Raw genomic sequence first — 12,210 nt, 5'->3', positions numbered from 1 at the left:
CTCTGTGAGGTTTGAGGAAGGGCGCTGAGGGCCCTGGTTCGGGGCGGGTGGGGTGTGGGGTGCTGGCAAAAATGGGCGTCTCACCAGGGACGCTGGCTTTGACACTTCTTTCTCTCTAGAAGCCTGCCCTCACCAAGGGCTGTCTAGCCGACAGTTTCTCTTCAGGCCAGTGAGAAGGCAGAGTCCTCTCAGGAGGAAATCACTTTCTAGAAAAAGCGCATGCTTCCAGACTAATGGATGAGCCCCACTCCTCTCAGTTCACACATTGCTCAGCTTCTCGGGGTACCCTGCAGGTGCCACAGCTGGTTCCCAGCCTTACTCTGAACCCAGCTCTCTGCCACCCCTCTCCTGCTCCGTAAAGAAGCAAGGTCCTTCTGCCTACCTCCTCCCTCCTGGCACCACCTTGCTGCCCTGGCCTCCTGGCTCCCCGCTCCCTTCCTATCTGGGTGCAGGAGGGATGTGCCCTTCGCAGCCAGAAGCTTGGTTGCAACCCCGACTCGGCCCCCTCTGAGCTTCACCTTCCTTCCTAACCTGTTAAATGGGGATAATGACCCCTGCTTGCAGGGTTATTATGAGAAACAGACAGGACGATATGCACCAAAGCCCTCACGCCTCCGAAGGCCTGTCCAGATGTCCCCTTGTCTCAGTTCTCCCGGCCCCTGGCATCAGCCTCAAGATATTCCTTCCCACCTTCTGCTCCTGCATCTAATCAGCTTGCTTTCTGAGTTTCTCCAAACAATTTCCCCTCTTTCTTTCTTCCTCCCTGTCTTCAGTTCATGCCACCAGGCCCCGGGCCAGGCGCTCACATTTCCCGGCCTCACCCCATCCTACTTCTCAATGTCAGCATTTTCAGAATACTCACTTATCGCCACACAGCGGCCTTTTAGGCCGAAACCCAGTCCCCATGTGGAAGAACATGCAAACCCTGGGGAAGACCATCCGTGGCAAAAAAAAAAAAATTACAACTTCAATTTACAGTTCTTTAATCTTAAAAAAAAAATTAAGCTTTACTAATTTATGTCCTCACTTGATCTCTATGTCAGACTGTTGCAAGTGTCCTCAGGGAAGTGTGGGGCTTCCAGGGAAACACGGCACCTCCTCATGTTTGTCTTTGGTATCACAACGTGTAATGCACGACGATGCTCTGTTTGTGGGGTTTTTCAGTTAGGTTGTCTAGTTTTAACTAAAGCAGCCCTCACCAAGTGGAGAAATGACTCTAAAAAATTCTTGCAGAGAAACAGGATTTAAAATAATATGAGGGGCTTCCCTGGTGGCTCAGTGGTTAAGAATCCGCCTGCCAATGCAGGGGAGACGGGTTTGAGCCCTGGTCCAGGAAGATCCCACATGCCGCGGAGCAACTAAGCCCGTGCGCCACAACTACTGAGCCTGCGCTCTAGAGCCAGCAAGCCACAGCTACTGAGACTGCGCACCTGGAACCTGTGCTCCACAACAAGAGAAGCCGCCGCAGTGAGAAGCCCGCACACCGCAACGAAGAGTAGCCCCCGCTCGCCACAACTAAAGAAAGCCCGCACGCAGCAACGAAGACCCAACGCAGCCAAAAATAAATAAATAAATATTTTAAAAATCCTCTTTTAAAAAATAAATAAATAAAATAAAATAATATGAATAATCCTAAGCAATCCTTTAAAAATGCAATGCTGACACTTCTCCTCTGACACATAATCGGCCATATTCCAAGGTAAAAATAATGATGACCTCTCAGATGGGACCCAAAATGGACCCCAGGAGTCAAATGATCAAGAAGTCTATATAGGGCTTCCCTGGTGGCGCAGTGGTTGAGAATCTGCCTGCCAATGCAGGGGACACGGGTTCGAGCCCTGGTCCGGGAAGATCCCACATGCCGCAGAGCAACTAGGCCCGTGAGCCACAACTACTGAGCCTGCGCGTCTGGAGCTTGTGCTCCGCAACAAGAGAGGCCGCAACAGTGAGAGGCCCCCGCACCACGATGAAGAGTGGCCCCCGCTCGCCGCAACTAGAGAAAGCCCTCGCACAGAAACGAAGACCCAACACAGCCAAAAATAAATAAATAAATAATTAATTAATTAAAAAAAAAAAAGAAGTCTATATAAAATACAGCTTATATCTACTATCGTTAATACCAGACCTTGCCTTCAGTGTATAATGTGCCCAGAGATAACAGCTAATGATAGAGTAAAAGCTATCTTGATTAGAAAAACATTTTAAGAACTTCCCTGGCGGTCCAGTGGCTAAGACTCCGCTTCCAATGCAGGGGGCCCAGGTTCGATCCCTGGTCGGGGAACTGGATCCCACATGAATGCCACAACTAAAGATCCTGCATGCCACAACGAATATCTCGCACGTGGCAACGAAGATCCCACGTGCCCCAACTAAGACCCGATGCAGCCAAATAAATAAACAAATAAATGTTCAAAAAAAAAAAAGAATCAAAAAAAAATAAAACATTTTAAAACACTGAGACACTCACATTTTGCTGTATAACTGGATGAAGGTATAGGTATTATTAACATGTCTCTTGGTATTTGCAAGAATCTATTTCAGCAATAAAATATATGAAGAACTGTCTATTGCGTAAACCACTAAAGCTTGAACCTATATAGAAGATAGAAGACCTATATTCTCAACAGTAAATGACTTCTTGAATAAAAATAAGGTTTACCCAATAACTCTATAAGTACAGCAGCTGATGTTAGGACCAGCAAGGCAATGGAGCTGGGGAATGTTAAATGGAAAGTCCCCTCCCCGTACCCTTCATAGGCAAGGTATTGCCACAAAGAAGTCAAAGCTGTCACAGGAAGTCATCATGCGGTTAACTTTATAAAACAAGACCTTTAAAGTATAAAGGTATCTTTACGGAGCTTCATATTGGAATAGTGTCTGTGGAAATGCCTGTACCCCTTGAGAATTACTGGCTATGTCTTGGCAAAGGAATCATCAAACTGAAAGAGCAGTTCTTCTTCATTTTTTTTAAACAAAAAGATGGGTGTTGCACATTTGCTGCCTTTTTCTGTGATCACAGGTAGCTGTCAATAGTATACGACCTGCTAGTGCTTTTCAAGAAAAAAAATCTTCAAAAAAAAAACACTTTCAAAGCACTTCTTTGGAGGTTGACATACGAGTCTGTCCCTCCAAGGTAGTGGAGATGTTTTCCCTGTTTTTACTGAATGTCAGTTGTTTTTGTTTCTTTGTTTGTTTTTGTTTTTAAGCACACTTTCTCTCTCTCTCTCTCTTTAAAGTAAGAGGAATGGTGTGAAATCAAGATAGGACATGTATCAGCACCAAAATACTGACAGTTATTGCCTTATTGGCCCATCTGGACTCAGACCACTGCCCAGTTTTGTTATAAACTTTAAGCAGGGCTGCTTTTCAAGGAAGTTGTGGTGGGACAGAGCCTTTTGAAAATGAATGTTTGGAAAAAATTCCATCATCCTGTGATTTGCTGCTATAAATCCTCTCCACTTGCATACTTGAAAAACTCAAGAACTGGGATTTTCTAACTCCTTTTGAATTTGTAAAAACAACTAACTGACCTCAGGGAACGTGAAAATCTACTAACCAAATTTCAACAACAGCATCCCATGGTTGGTGAATGTGAATGAATGGATATCATGGATTTATAAGTGCGATCGACGGTGAGCTTCTTTCAGGATCGGGGGGATTTGTCAGCTAGGGTGGCATTCAGACCAAGTTTCAGAATAAACTGAACTTAGAACCAGACTGTGAATTGTCATATTCAGATGTTTAAAAACTAACAAAACAACTAGAGTTGTGTAAGATGCAGCCACTGGGAGAAAGTAGGTGATGGATGCACAGGACCTCACTGTACTATTTTTTGCAATGTCCTGCAAATCCATAATTACTTCAAAAACAAAAAGTAAAAACAAACAAACAAACAAATTTGTTCAATCACATGTTATATTGTATAACATTGATTCATATAATATATACTGTATCTAATAACTATATGACAATATTATTATAACTATATATATAAGATATATAGTCACTAGGTATCATTTTTAGTAATAACAAGGTGGGCTGAGAGTAGCCTGGTGAGAGCCAGGGAAGGGATTTCGGCTAAGGAGGTGCAGCTACCCAGGGCAATGGCTTGGGGGGATGGGGCCTCACAGCTACAGAGTGGGCTGGACATCCAGACTGCACCCCACTTCCCAGCATGGGTGACAGAGGAGCCCAAGGGCCCTCCAGTGAAATCTGTCTGTATCTTCACTCCTTAGCCTCGCCAGTGATTGAAAATGGCCAGCTGGAGTGTCCCCAGGGATACAAGAGACTGAACCTCACTCACTGCCAAGGTAAGAATGACCAGGGACAGGGCTGGGCTTGGGGAGCAGAAATAACAGAGGCTTGATGATGCGGGGAGACACCCCCATCCCTTCTATCTATCACCCCCATGATAGAAGGAGCAGCTGCCACTGTCTGAGTGGTCTCCATTGGGCGCCTCTAAGCGCCATCTTGGGGGAGCTATGGGGGCTGCTGCTTCCAGGGGCCCAAGGAAGTCAGAGGATAGTGATAGAGCAAGCTGAGAAAGGGCCTGGGAGCCAAGCCCTCCCCTCCTCCCCAACTCTACCCACCCCCACCCAGATCTGGGTGTGTGCCTCTGTAGGGCTGTGTTGTGCTGTATCTCAAGGTGCCCCACGGTCCCCGCATATCCACTCACCTCCTGGGCTGCTCTCCCTGGAATGGGAAGACTTTTGACTCCAGGGTGGGAGATCAAGTCAGCCTGAGCTGGTGGGGACCACTATGGACTCTTCCCAGCAAAGCACCTCAGCTGCTCAGGCCTCCTTCCCGCAGCCGGGAGCGGGGAGGGCACAGGTGGAGGGGATGGAGGGGGAGTGGGGAAGGGAGACCATAAAGCACAGTTCTTGGCCTTGCTGGCCTGGCTGGTAGGCTCTGTAAGGCCAGCTGAGGCCCAGGTGCTCTGCATTAGAGGCCCCCAGAGGGACAAGGCCCAGGGGCACCTCGGGACAGAAGAGTGGGAAGGGGGGGTTCAGCCATGTCTCTGAGCAGGGACCCCTTGTTGGCTGTGGACCTAGCAATAGGTGAGATATGAGCTGGGCCTTCCAGCCAGTGGGAGGCTCCTGGGGTTGAGGCAGCTGCCCCTTTGGAGAGCTTTGGGAACTGGACAAATCGCTGTCTGTACAGTCGCTTTGGTTGAAGCAAGGTTAGAGACAGGGGATTGACTCAGATGGTCTCCTAGGTCCCCTCCCCCTGGAGGCTTCAGGAGAGAGGGGTCTGGGGTGGCTGAGCTATCTGCCTGTGGGGATTTCTGGCCCATGGATAAGAACAGGTGCTTGGACCAGGCAAAAGGGCAGGCCTCTGACCCAGCCCAGCCCAGGCTTAGCCTCCCTCCAGGGCAATGAGGCAAGGACCTCACGGACAGTGGTGTGGAGAGAAGTTGGTATTTTTGCCCTTAGAGAGCACAGTGGGGCTGCTCATATCTAAACTGTCCTCAGTGGCCTCTCTGCCTGGCAGGTTTCCCAGTGTGCAGTGTTAAAGTTATTCCCAGGATCTCGAATGTGCTCTCTGTCCTCCCTCCACCAAGCCCACAGGATTCAGGATGCCAAGGTGCCCTCCCCAGGAGGCCCTGCCCCTGAAACCTCTCCCTTCCCATGTCTGTGGCTGTGGTCTCCCTGTCTGGGATGGGACCCGCTCATCTCTGCACCTGCAGGCACCATCCCTCCTCTCTCCATCCTTCTCTCCTACTTCCACAGGCTAATTTTGGGGTATTGCTATGAGCTGCATACACTGTGCTAGGTGTTAGTTCACAGTGATGGATAAGACACAGCCGCTGCCCCAGGTGAAGACAGATGCCTTAACAATTACACACTATGAGAGAAGTGCTCTCGAGAGAAAGAGGCACTGGGTGCTGTGGGATCCTACGGTGGGACCCCTTCCCAGACTGGAGGATCAGGGAAGGTTTCAGGTGATACCTGACCTAGACTTAAAAAATGAATAGAGTTGGCCAGCTAAAAGGGGATGCGGGCATTCCAGGCCGAGGCACCAGTATGAGCAAAGGAGCAGTTTGGGCTGGCTGGAGTACAGCCAGTGCACCCACAGGAGATAACAAGGGCATCCCAGGGTCTCATCAGAGCCACCGGCCCACCCACAGTCTTTTGGAAAATGGTGGAGGGCATTGGATACCACGTGAGGGTTTAGAAGCTCCCTCTAGGAGGTGATGGGGAGCCCAGAAGCTTCTCAAGCAGACAGGAAGCAAGTCAGATTTGTGTTTAGACATCACTCTGGCCATAGACTGGAGGCAAACAGATCAGTTCCCCTTCCCAGCTCTCCCTCCCAATAGAACACCCTGCTAAGCAGTAGCTCCCCTTGGTGCCCAAGCTGAGTCATCCTTCAGCCCCTTTATTCCTGTACTCAGTGTCAATTTCCCCAAAGCCTGTGAATGAGCAGGCGGCTCTGATGACACTGGGCTGCCATGTGTCATCTCCTGGCACTGGAGGTGGGTGGCCATCACAAATCTTCCATGCTCACCATCATCAGCAAAGGTGCCATCGCTAAGAGGGCCCCTGACTTCTTGGAGCTCAGAGTGTGAGCATTGTGATTCCCCCTGCCCTCTTAAAACTCTGCGCCACCTCCCAGCCCCTGCCTCCATCCTCCCGCCTCCTCTTCCTTGCCGGTGTCCCTCCATCCTGCAGCTTCTCACTGTGGACATGGTCCCTGGATCTTGGGTCCCGCAGAGATGCTTCAGGGTCTCTCAAGGAAGACTGAATAGGAGGGACTGGGCAGCCTGTTCTCCACCCTCCAACTCAAACTCTCCCCTCATCTACTCCCCCTGTTACTTCCCAGGATGCCGCTTACTAGTTGAGTGACTTTGGGCAAGTTACTCCTGGAGCCTCAGTTTCCTCACTTATAAAATGAGGCTGTGTGGACCTACTTGATAAAATTGTGAGAATTAAATAAGGTATATGCAAACAACCTGGCATACTACATGGCACGAGGCACTCAATAAACATTAGCTCTTAATACTATGACCATTATTACCAGTTCCTGGACCCAGCGATTCACAATTTTTATCTCATTTTATCCTCCTAACAGGACTACATCATCGTTACTATTATTATCCCCAGTTTACAAATGAGAAACTGAGGCCCGGAGAGAGGGATCACACTTAGTAAACGGCAGCTCTCTTATTGCTGTCCTTCTATTTGGAGAATCATAGGAGAACTCTGCCCCGACCCCTCCCCTCCATCAGGCCTGGGTCGGGGGGCGCTTGGTCATCTCCGCCAACCCTGCAGATATCAACGAGTGCCTGACCCTGGGCCTGTGCGAGGACTCGGATTGCGTGAACACCAGGGGCAGCTACCTGTGCACCTGCAGACCCGGCCTCCTGCTGGATCCGTCCAGGAGTCGCTGTGTGTGTGAGTGCAGGCGGGACCCAGGGTGGGGACGCTGAGAGGCGAGATGGAACCCTCAAGGTCCATGGGCCAGACTGAGAGCAGAAATGCCCCTAGACCCTATCACAGGGTCCAGGGGCTGCTCCTCCACCTGGAACTGCGCCCCAAGTACCAAACCTGATCCCCCGTCCCGCTGGGACGGAGACAGTCACTGCTTCTCTGTTTTCTTTAGGTATTTCTTTGAGGGCTTTGCAGTTTGGGATTTTCTACCTCCTCTGTTTTTTCTCTCATCATTACTGTCCCATCTGTTGCCTCATCCGCTTTGGGAGGATGTATGTTGCCCCTGCTGTGATGTCTGGCTGAGCTGTGGCTGCCTCTTCCAGTGCCTGAGCTTAGCAACCTGGTCCTTTCACTGCAGACCTTTCTTAAGGAACCTGCCCATAGCAGGAGCGGCACTGCTGCCGGCCCTGGGGCCTTTCCACAATCCTGCGGTCCCCGTGTGTCCATGAGCGCGTACGTGTCACTAGTCGTATCAACATCGTGTCCATGTGTGTTCATGCGTGAATACCCAGACAGCTGTTTCCAGTGGCCTCTGTGGTTTCCAGCTGGGAGAGGCCCAGGCTGGCAGTGCCCCCCTCCACCTGCCACTCCCCATGGCAGAGCTGATGGTGCAGCCAGACCAGGGAGGTCTGGCCAGTACTGAATAAAACCAGTACCAGTACTGAATAAAACCAGTCCCGACTGGCCTCTGCAAAGTAGCCGCCCAGGTCAGGTGGGCCGCCCAAGGCTCAGCAGAGTTCCCTGTGGCCGGCCAAGCCCTCAGTCTGTGAACTGCCAGGTACTGGGTCTGGGGAAGCCACAAGACGAACTGACTCCAGCACCACCCAGAGGGGGCACCCATGTGAGGGAAAGACTGGACCCAGCATCCCCAGGGCAAGGAGATAGTAAGAGCCTTAGATAGTAAGAGCCTTAAAGGGACAGCAGAGAATGAGGGGACCCAGAATGGGGAGAACCCAGCTGGCCACTCTCAGGAAGAGTTCATGGTGACTTATTTATTAGTTCTGGAAAAAGACCCTTCATGCAGGGAGGCAGAGATGGCCCTTGGTGTTCTTATTTCCTAAACCCAGCGTGGCTCACACTCACTGCAGCCCACGGGATTTTGATTCATGGATCCAGGCAGCCAGCCATCAATCTAGCGAGCATTTACTGAGTATCTACATGCACCAGACATTGCCCAGGGTGCCTGGGCTGCAAAGACGACCAAGACAGGGCCTGGTCCTCAAAGCTCCCCATCAGGCCTGTGGTTCTCGCCTCGTCTCGTCTCCCCAGGGAGACTGTGGCCCTCAGAGCACACCGCCCCTCCCTCGTGCTGCCCAGGATGGGCTTTTGTAAACACATATAGACTCAGAATCTGAGACAAGCAGACACATCCGCATTTCCTGCTCTCAGCTTCCCCACATGAGGGTGAGGGTCAAACAGATAACATGAGGAGGTGCTAAAAGCTTTCCTGCAGCTACTCTTCCTAATGTTCTGTGAGCATTTTCAGGGCCCCAACTTCTACATTGAGATGCAGGCCAAGCCAATCTGAACGCACGTGGCCGGCCACTCCTCCACCCACTGCCTTTCCCCTCCCGCTGGCCACCTGCCCATCCCCTCCTGCCGTGTCTGTTGCAGCGGACAAGGCCGTCTCCATGCAGCAGGAGCTGTGCTACCGGTTGCTGGGGCCCGGCACCTGCACCCTGCCTTTGGCCCAGCGGATCACCAAGCAGATATGCTGCTGCAGCCGAGTGGGCAAAGCCTGGGGCAGCAAGTGTGAGAAGTGCCCCTTGCCTGGCACAGGTAACCCTCTGTCCCCATCTCAGCCCCAGCCACCGAAGGGCTTCCTCCAAGCCAGTGGCCAGTTTCCCCTACCTGACCTAACATCAGGCCAGAAGACTCTTAATTTTCCTTCCTGTTCAACTCCTTAACCCAACCTGGGACCCCTCCCTCCTTGCTGCCACAATTGCCCTGTCCCTCAAAAGGCAGGAAAAAGGAGGGCCCTGGGTTCCTGCGGGAACAGCATCCCTCAGCTTGTCCTCTGACTGTTGAACTTGCAGAGGCCTTCAGGGAGATCTGCCCTGCCGGCCACGGCTACACCTATTCAAGCTCAGACATCCGTCTGTCCATGAGGAAAGCCGAGGAAGAGGAACTGACCAGGCCCTCGAGGGAGCAGGGGCGGAAGAGCGATGGGACCCTGCCCAGGCCAGCAGGGAGGCAGCCACTCCGGGAGGCCACCGGCACCTGGCTGGAGGCCGGGACCATCCCTGACAAAGGTATCTGGGTTGGGGAAGATGCCTGAGAGATTCCCCCTCCCCTCGGGTTACAACACCTCAAAGAGCCACTGGACCCATGGCATTCCATCTCTGGGGCATTAGGAAAAGGAGTTCAGAGCAGCAGCCCAGCCCTGGGAACCTGCTCTCATGGCCTGGCCTGATGACATGGCCTCACCTCCTCTTTCTCCCATATAGGGTCAAGAGGTACCCATGTCCCAGGGAGCTGCTGGTGGGGGTGGGAGAGGTCCACCGCATCCTCCACTCCAGCTGACCAGGCCTTTCCATCCCTTGCCCCCGGCCATGCAGCTTCTGGGGCTCTTGCTTGCTGCCAAGCCTGAAGAGTCAGCAGGTGGATCCTGGGGAATCTGGGGGCTTTAGATCCCCTCCCGTGGCCTTAGAGTCAGAGCACTGGCTCCAGCTCAATTGCCTTGGGCCCAGGAGGCGTGGGGCTGGAAAGAGACTGGGCTCGAGGCACCCCTGGCAGGTACCAGAAGGCAAGCCCGGGTTACTGGTAGCACAGAGTGCAGGAGGCCAAGGACGTATTAGGACCAGGAGAACTAAGTGATGGCCAAAGTGCTCCAGGAATTGGGAACAGACAGACGCGGAAGTCAGGCAGAGCCCCAGTCATCATGGTAACCAAACAGACAGACACGGAAGTCAGGCAGAGCCCCAGTCATCACGGTAACCAGACACTGGCCAGGCCAGGAGCAACTCCTCCCCTTCCTAGAACTGTTGCCCTGGCTTGTAGCCTGGGGCAGGGGCGGAGTGACCCAATGTGGTTGGGACGGAGGAGGTGGCAGTGCAAGGAGGGTTACAGCGAGGATGGGGTGGACTGGCCCGGAGCGGGTGCGGGTGGGACTCCTGTCACCGGGGGCATCAAAGGAACCCTGGAGGTTTCCTCTCACCAACTGACCGCTTTGTAGGCCTTCCAGACCTGGGATTCTGGGATCTGGGCTGGCCAGTGCCAGAAGGGTGGCAGGGGCAGAGGCAGGTAAGAAGAGTCTGAGCTCTCTCTACCACTGAGCCTGCTGGGAACAAGGTCAGGAGGTCACGGACTGAACCAGCCCTGGCCGTGGGTGGGAGGGAGAAGGCAGCCAGACTCTCCTCCCTGAGCTCACGCTCTCACCTTTCCTTCCCAGGTGACTCTCAGGCTGGCCAGGTAAGTGAGTCCTCCCACCAGCAAGTCGGGCAAGGGTGGCAGAGAGCAGGACCCGGTAGCACTGAGGCCGCAGGGCAGCGTCCCGTGAGGGAGGGAGGGGAGAAAGATGGAGTGTTCGTAGGATTTTACTTGCAGAGAAGCCGCGGTGGGAGAGTTGATCCAAAGACCCAGTTTTACCCTAAAGGAAGTAATAACAACAGCTCCTGTTTTTCCAGCAGCTGCTGTGCAAGTACTCTCATTCGGGAAGGTCTGGGGCCCCCTTCAGAAAGGAAGTAGGAACGTGTCCTGTTAGTCCTGGCTGTCACTCAGGCTTTCATCACAGCAGATGAGGTCTAGAACTGGTTCCAGATTAATTCCGGATTCAGCACTTTCTGAGCCTGACTTGCTTAAGGTCTCGGGTCTCCTCTGTGAGTGGCTCGTGGGGAAGTAGAAGCAGAGCTGTGAATAGCCTCAAAACACTTCATTGAGAAAGGGGGATCCCACCCCCTCTCCTGAGCCCAGGATTTCCCTGTAAAGAACTGAGTGTCCTCCTAGAAAAACATTCCAGAAGAGTGAAGTTGCTTCTTCCCTCATCAGTCTGCCAATCCCTACCCTATCCCTTGCCCCTCCAACCTGCATCCCTGACTCTCCCCAAATATTGTTTCCCCAGGGAGCTTCTTCTCTCCCTGGAGAAGCACGCATTGTCCTCCCAGACCAAAGTTCTTCCGTGTCCTCAAAGCCCCAGCCATGCTCCTGGCCCTCTGCCATCCCCTGCCCATTTTTCTTTCCCCTGCTCCCCACAGCTCATCTACCTCTGTCCGTGGGCTATGGTGAGGGACGCCAGGTGTGGCCTGGGGTCCCAGCTTCACCACACTGGCCCTGTGACCCTCGGTGGACTGGTTAACCTCTAAAGCTTCTGTTGCTCTGAGATGTGGAGATCATAGCACTGATACGATATTTGTTGCTGTAACACTGAGCTAGCGCATTACGTACATCGGCTCATTTGATCATCACAGCCTTCTACCGGAGGATAGTTGAGAAGATTCATTAAGACAGTAGACATAAAGTGCCTAGCAGAATGCCAGGGTGTAGTAAGAACTCATCAACACCTGGAATGAATGAAAGACTGAACGAGGGAGTTAGTTGGACGGGGAGCCTGGAGGCAGGGGTGAGTGTGGAGGAAGGAAGCACATCATGGAGGTGACAGGGAAGACACCAGTGACCTCCTCCTGTTTCTGTGCAGGTCACAACCAGTGTTACCCAGCTATCTGCCTGGGTCCCAGGTGAGTGCCTCCTCCTAGTGGTGCCCAGCAAACAAAGGGAGGGAAGGAGAGACCTTAACCTAGGAGTGGAGATAGTACACAGGAGCTGGTGCACAGGCTCAAATCAGATG

At 52.5% G+C, this 12,210-nt stretch overlaps 1 protein-coding gene across 2 annotated transcripts in view; it reads left to right on the top strand.

Annotated features, from left to right (window-relative positions):
- LTBP2 (latent transforming growth factor beta binding protein 2) overlaps positions 1-12,210 on the top strand; it is a 98,831-nt gene that overhangs the window by 59,110 nt on the left and 27,511 nt on the right. For both annotated transcript variants that reach the window (XM_061181050.1, XM_061181051.1), the window contains exons 9-14: positions 4,236-4,310; positions 7,269-7,391; positions 9,042-9,206; positions 9,464-9,679; positions 10,819-10,838; positions 12,061-12,100. In XM_061181050.1, the coding sequence (XP_061037033.1) occupies positions 4,236-4,310; positions 7,269-7,391; positions 9,042-9,206; positions 9,464-9,679; positions 10,819-10,838; positions 12,061-12,100 (639 nt within the window). The remainder of the gene's footprint in view (positions 1-4,235; positions 4,311-7,268; positions 7,392-9,041; positions 9,207-9,463; positions 9,680-10,818; positions 10,839-12,060; positions 12,101-12,210) is intronic.

Source organism: Eubalaena glacialis, chromosome 2 (assembly GCF_028564815.1).
Source record: "Eubalaena glacialis isolate mEubGla1 chromosome 2, mEubGla1.1.hap2.+ XY, whole genome shotgun sequence".
Classification (NCBI taxonomy): domain Eukaryota; kingdom Metazoa; phylum Chordata; class Mammalia; order Artiodactyla; family Balaenidae; genus Eubalaena; species Eubalaena glacialis.
This window is presented reverse-complemented; position numbering and strand designations above follow the sequence as displayed.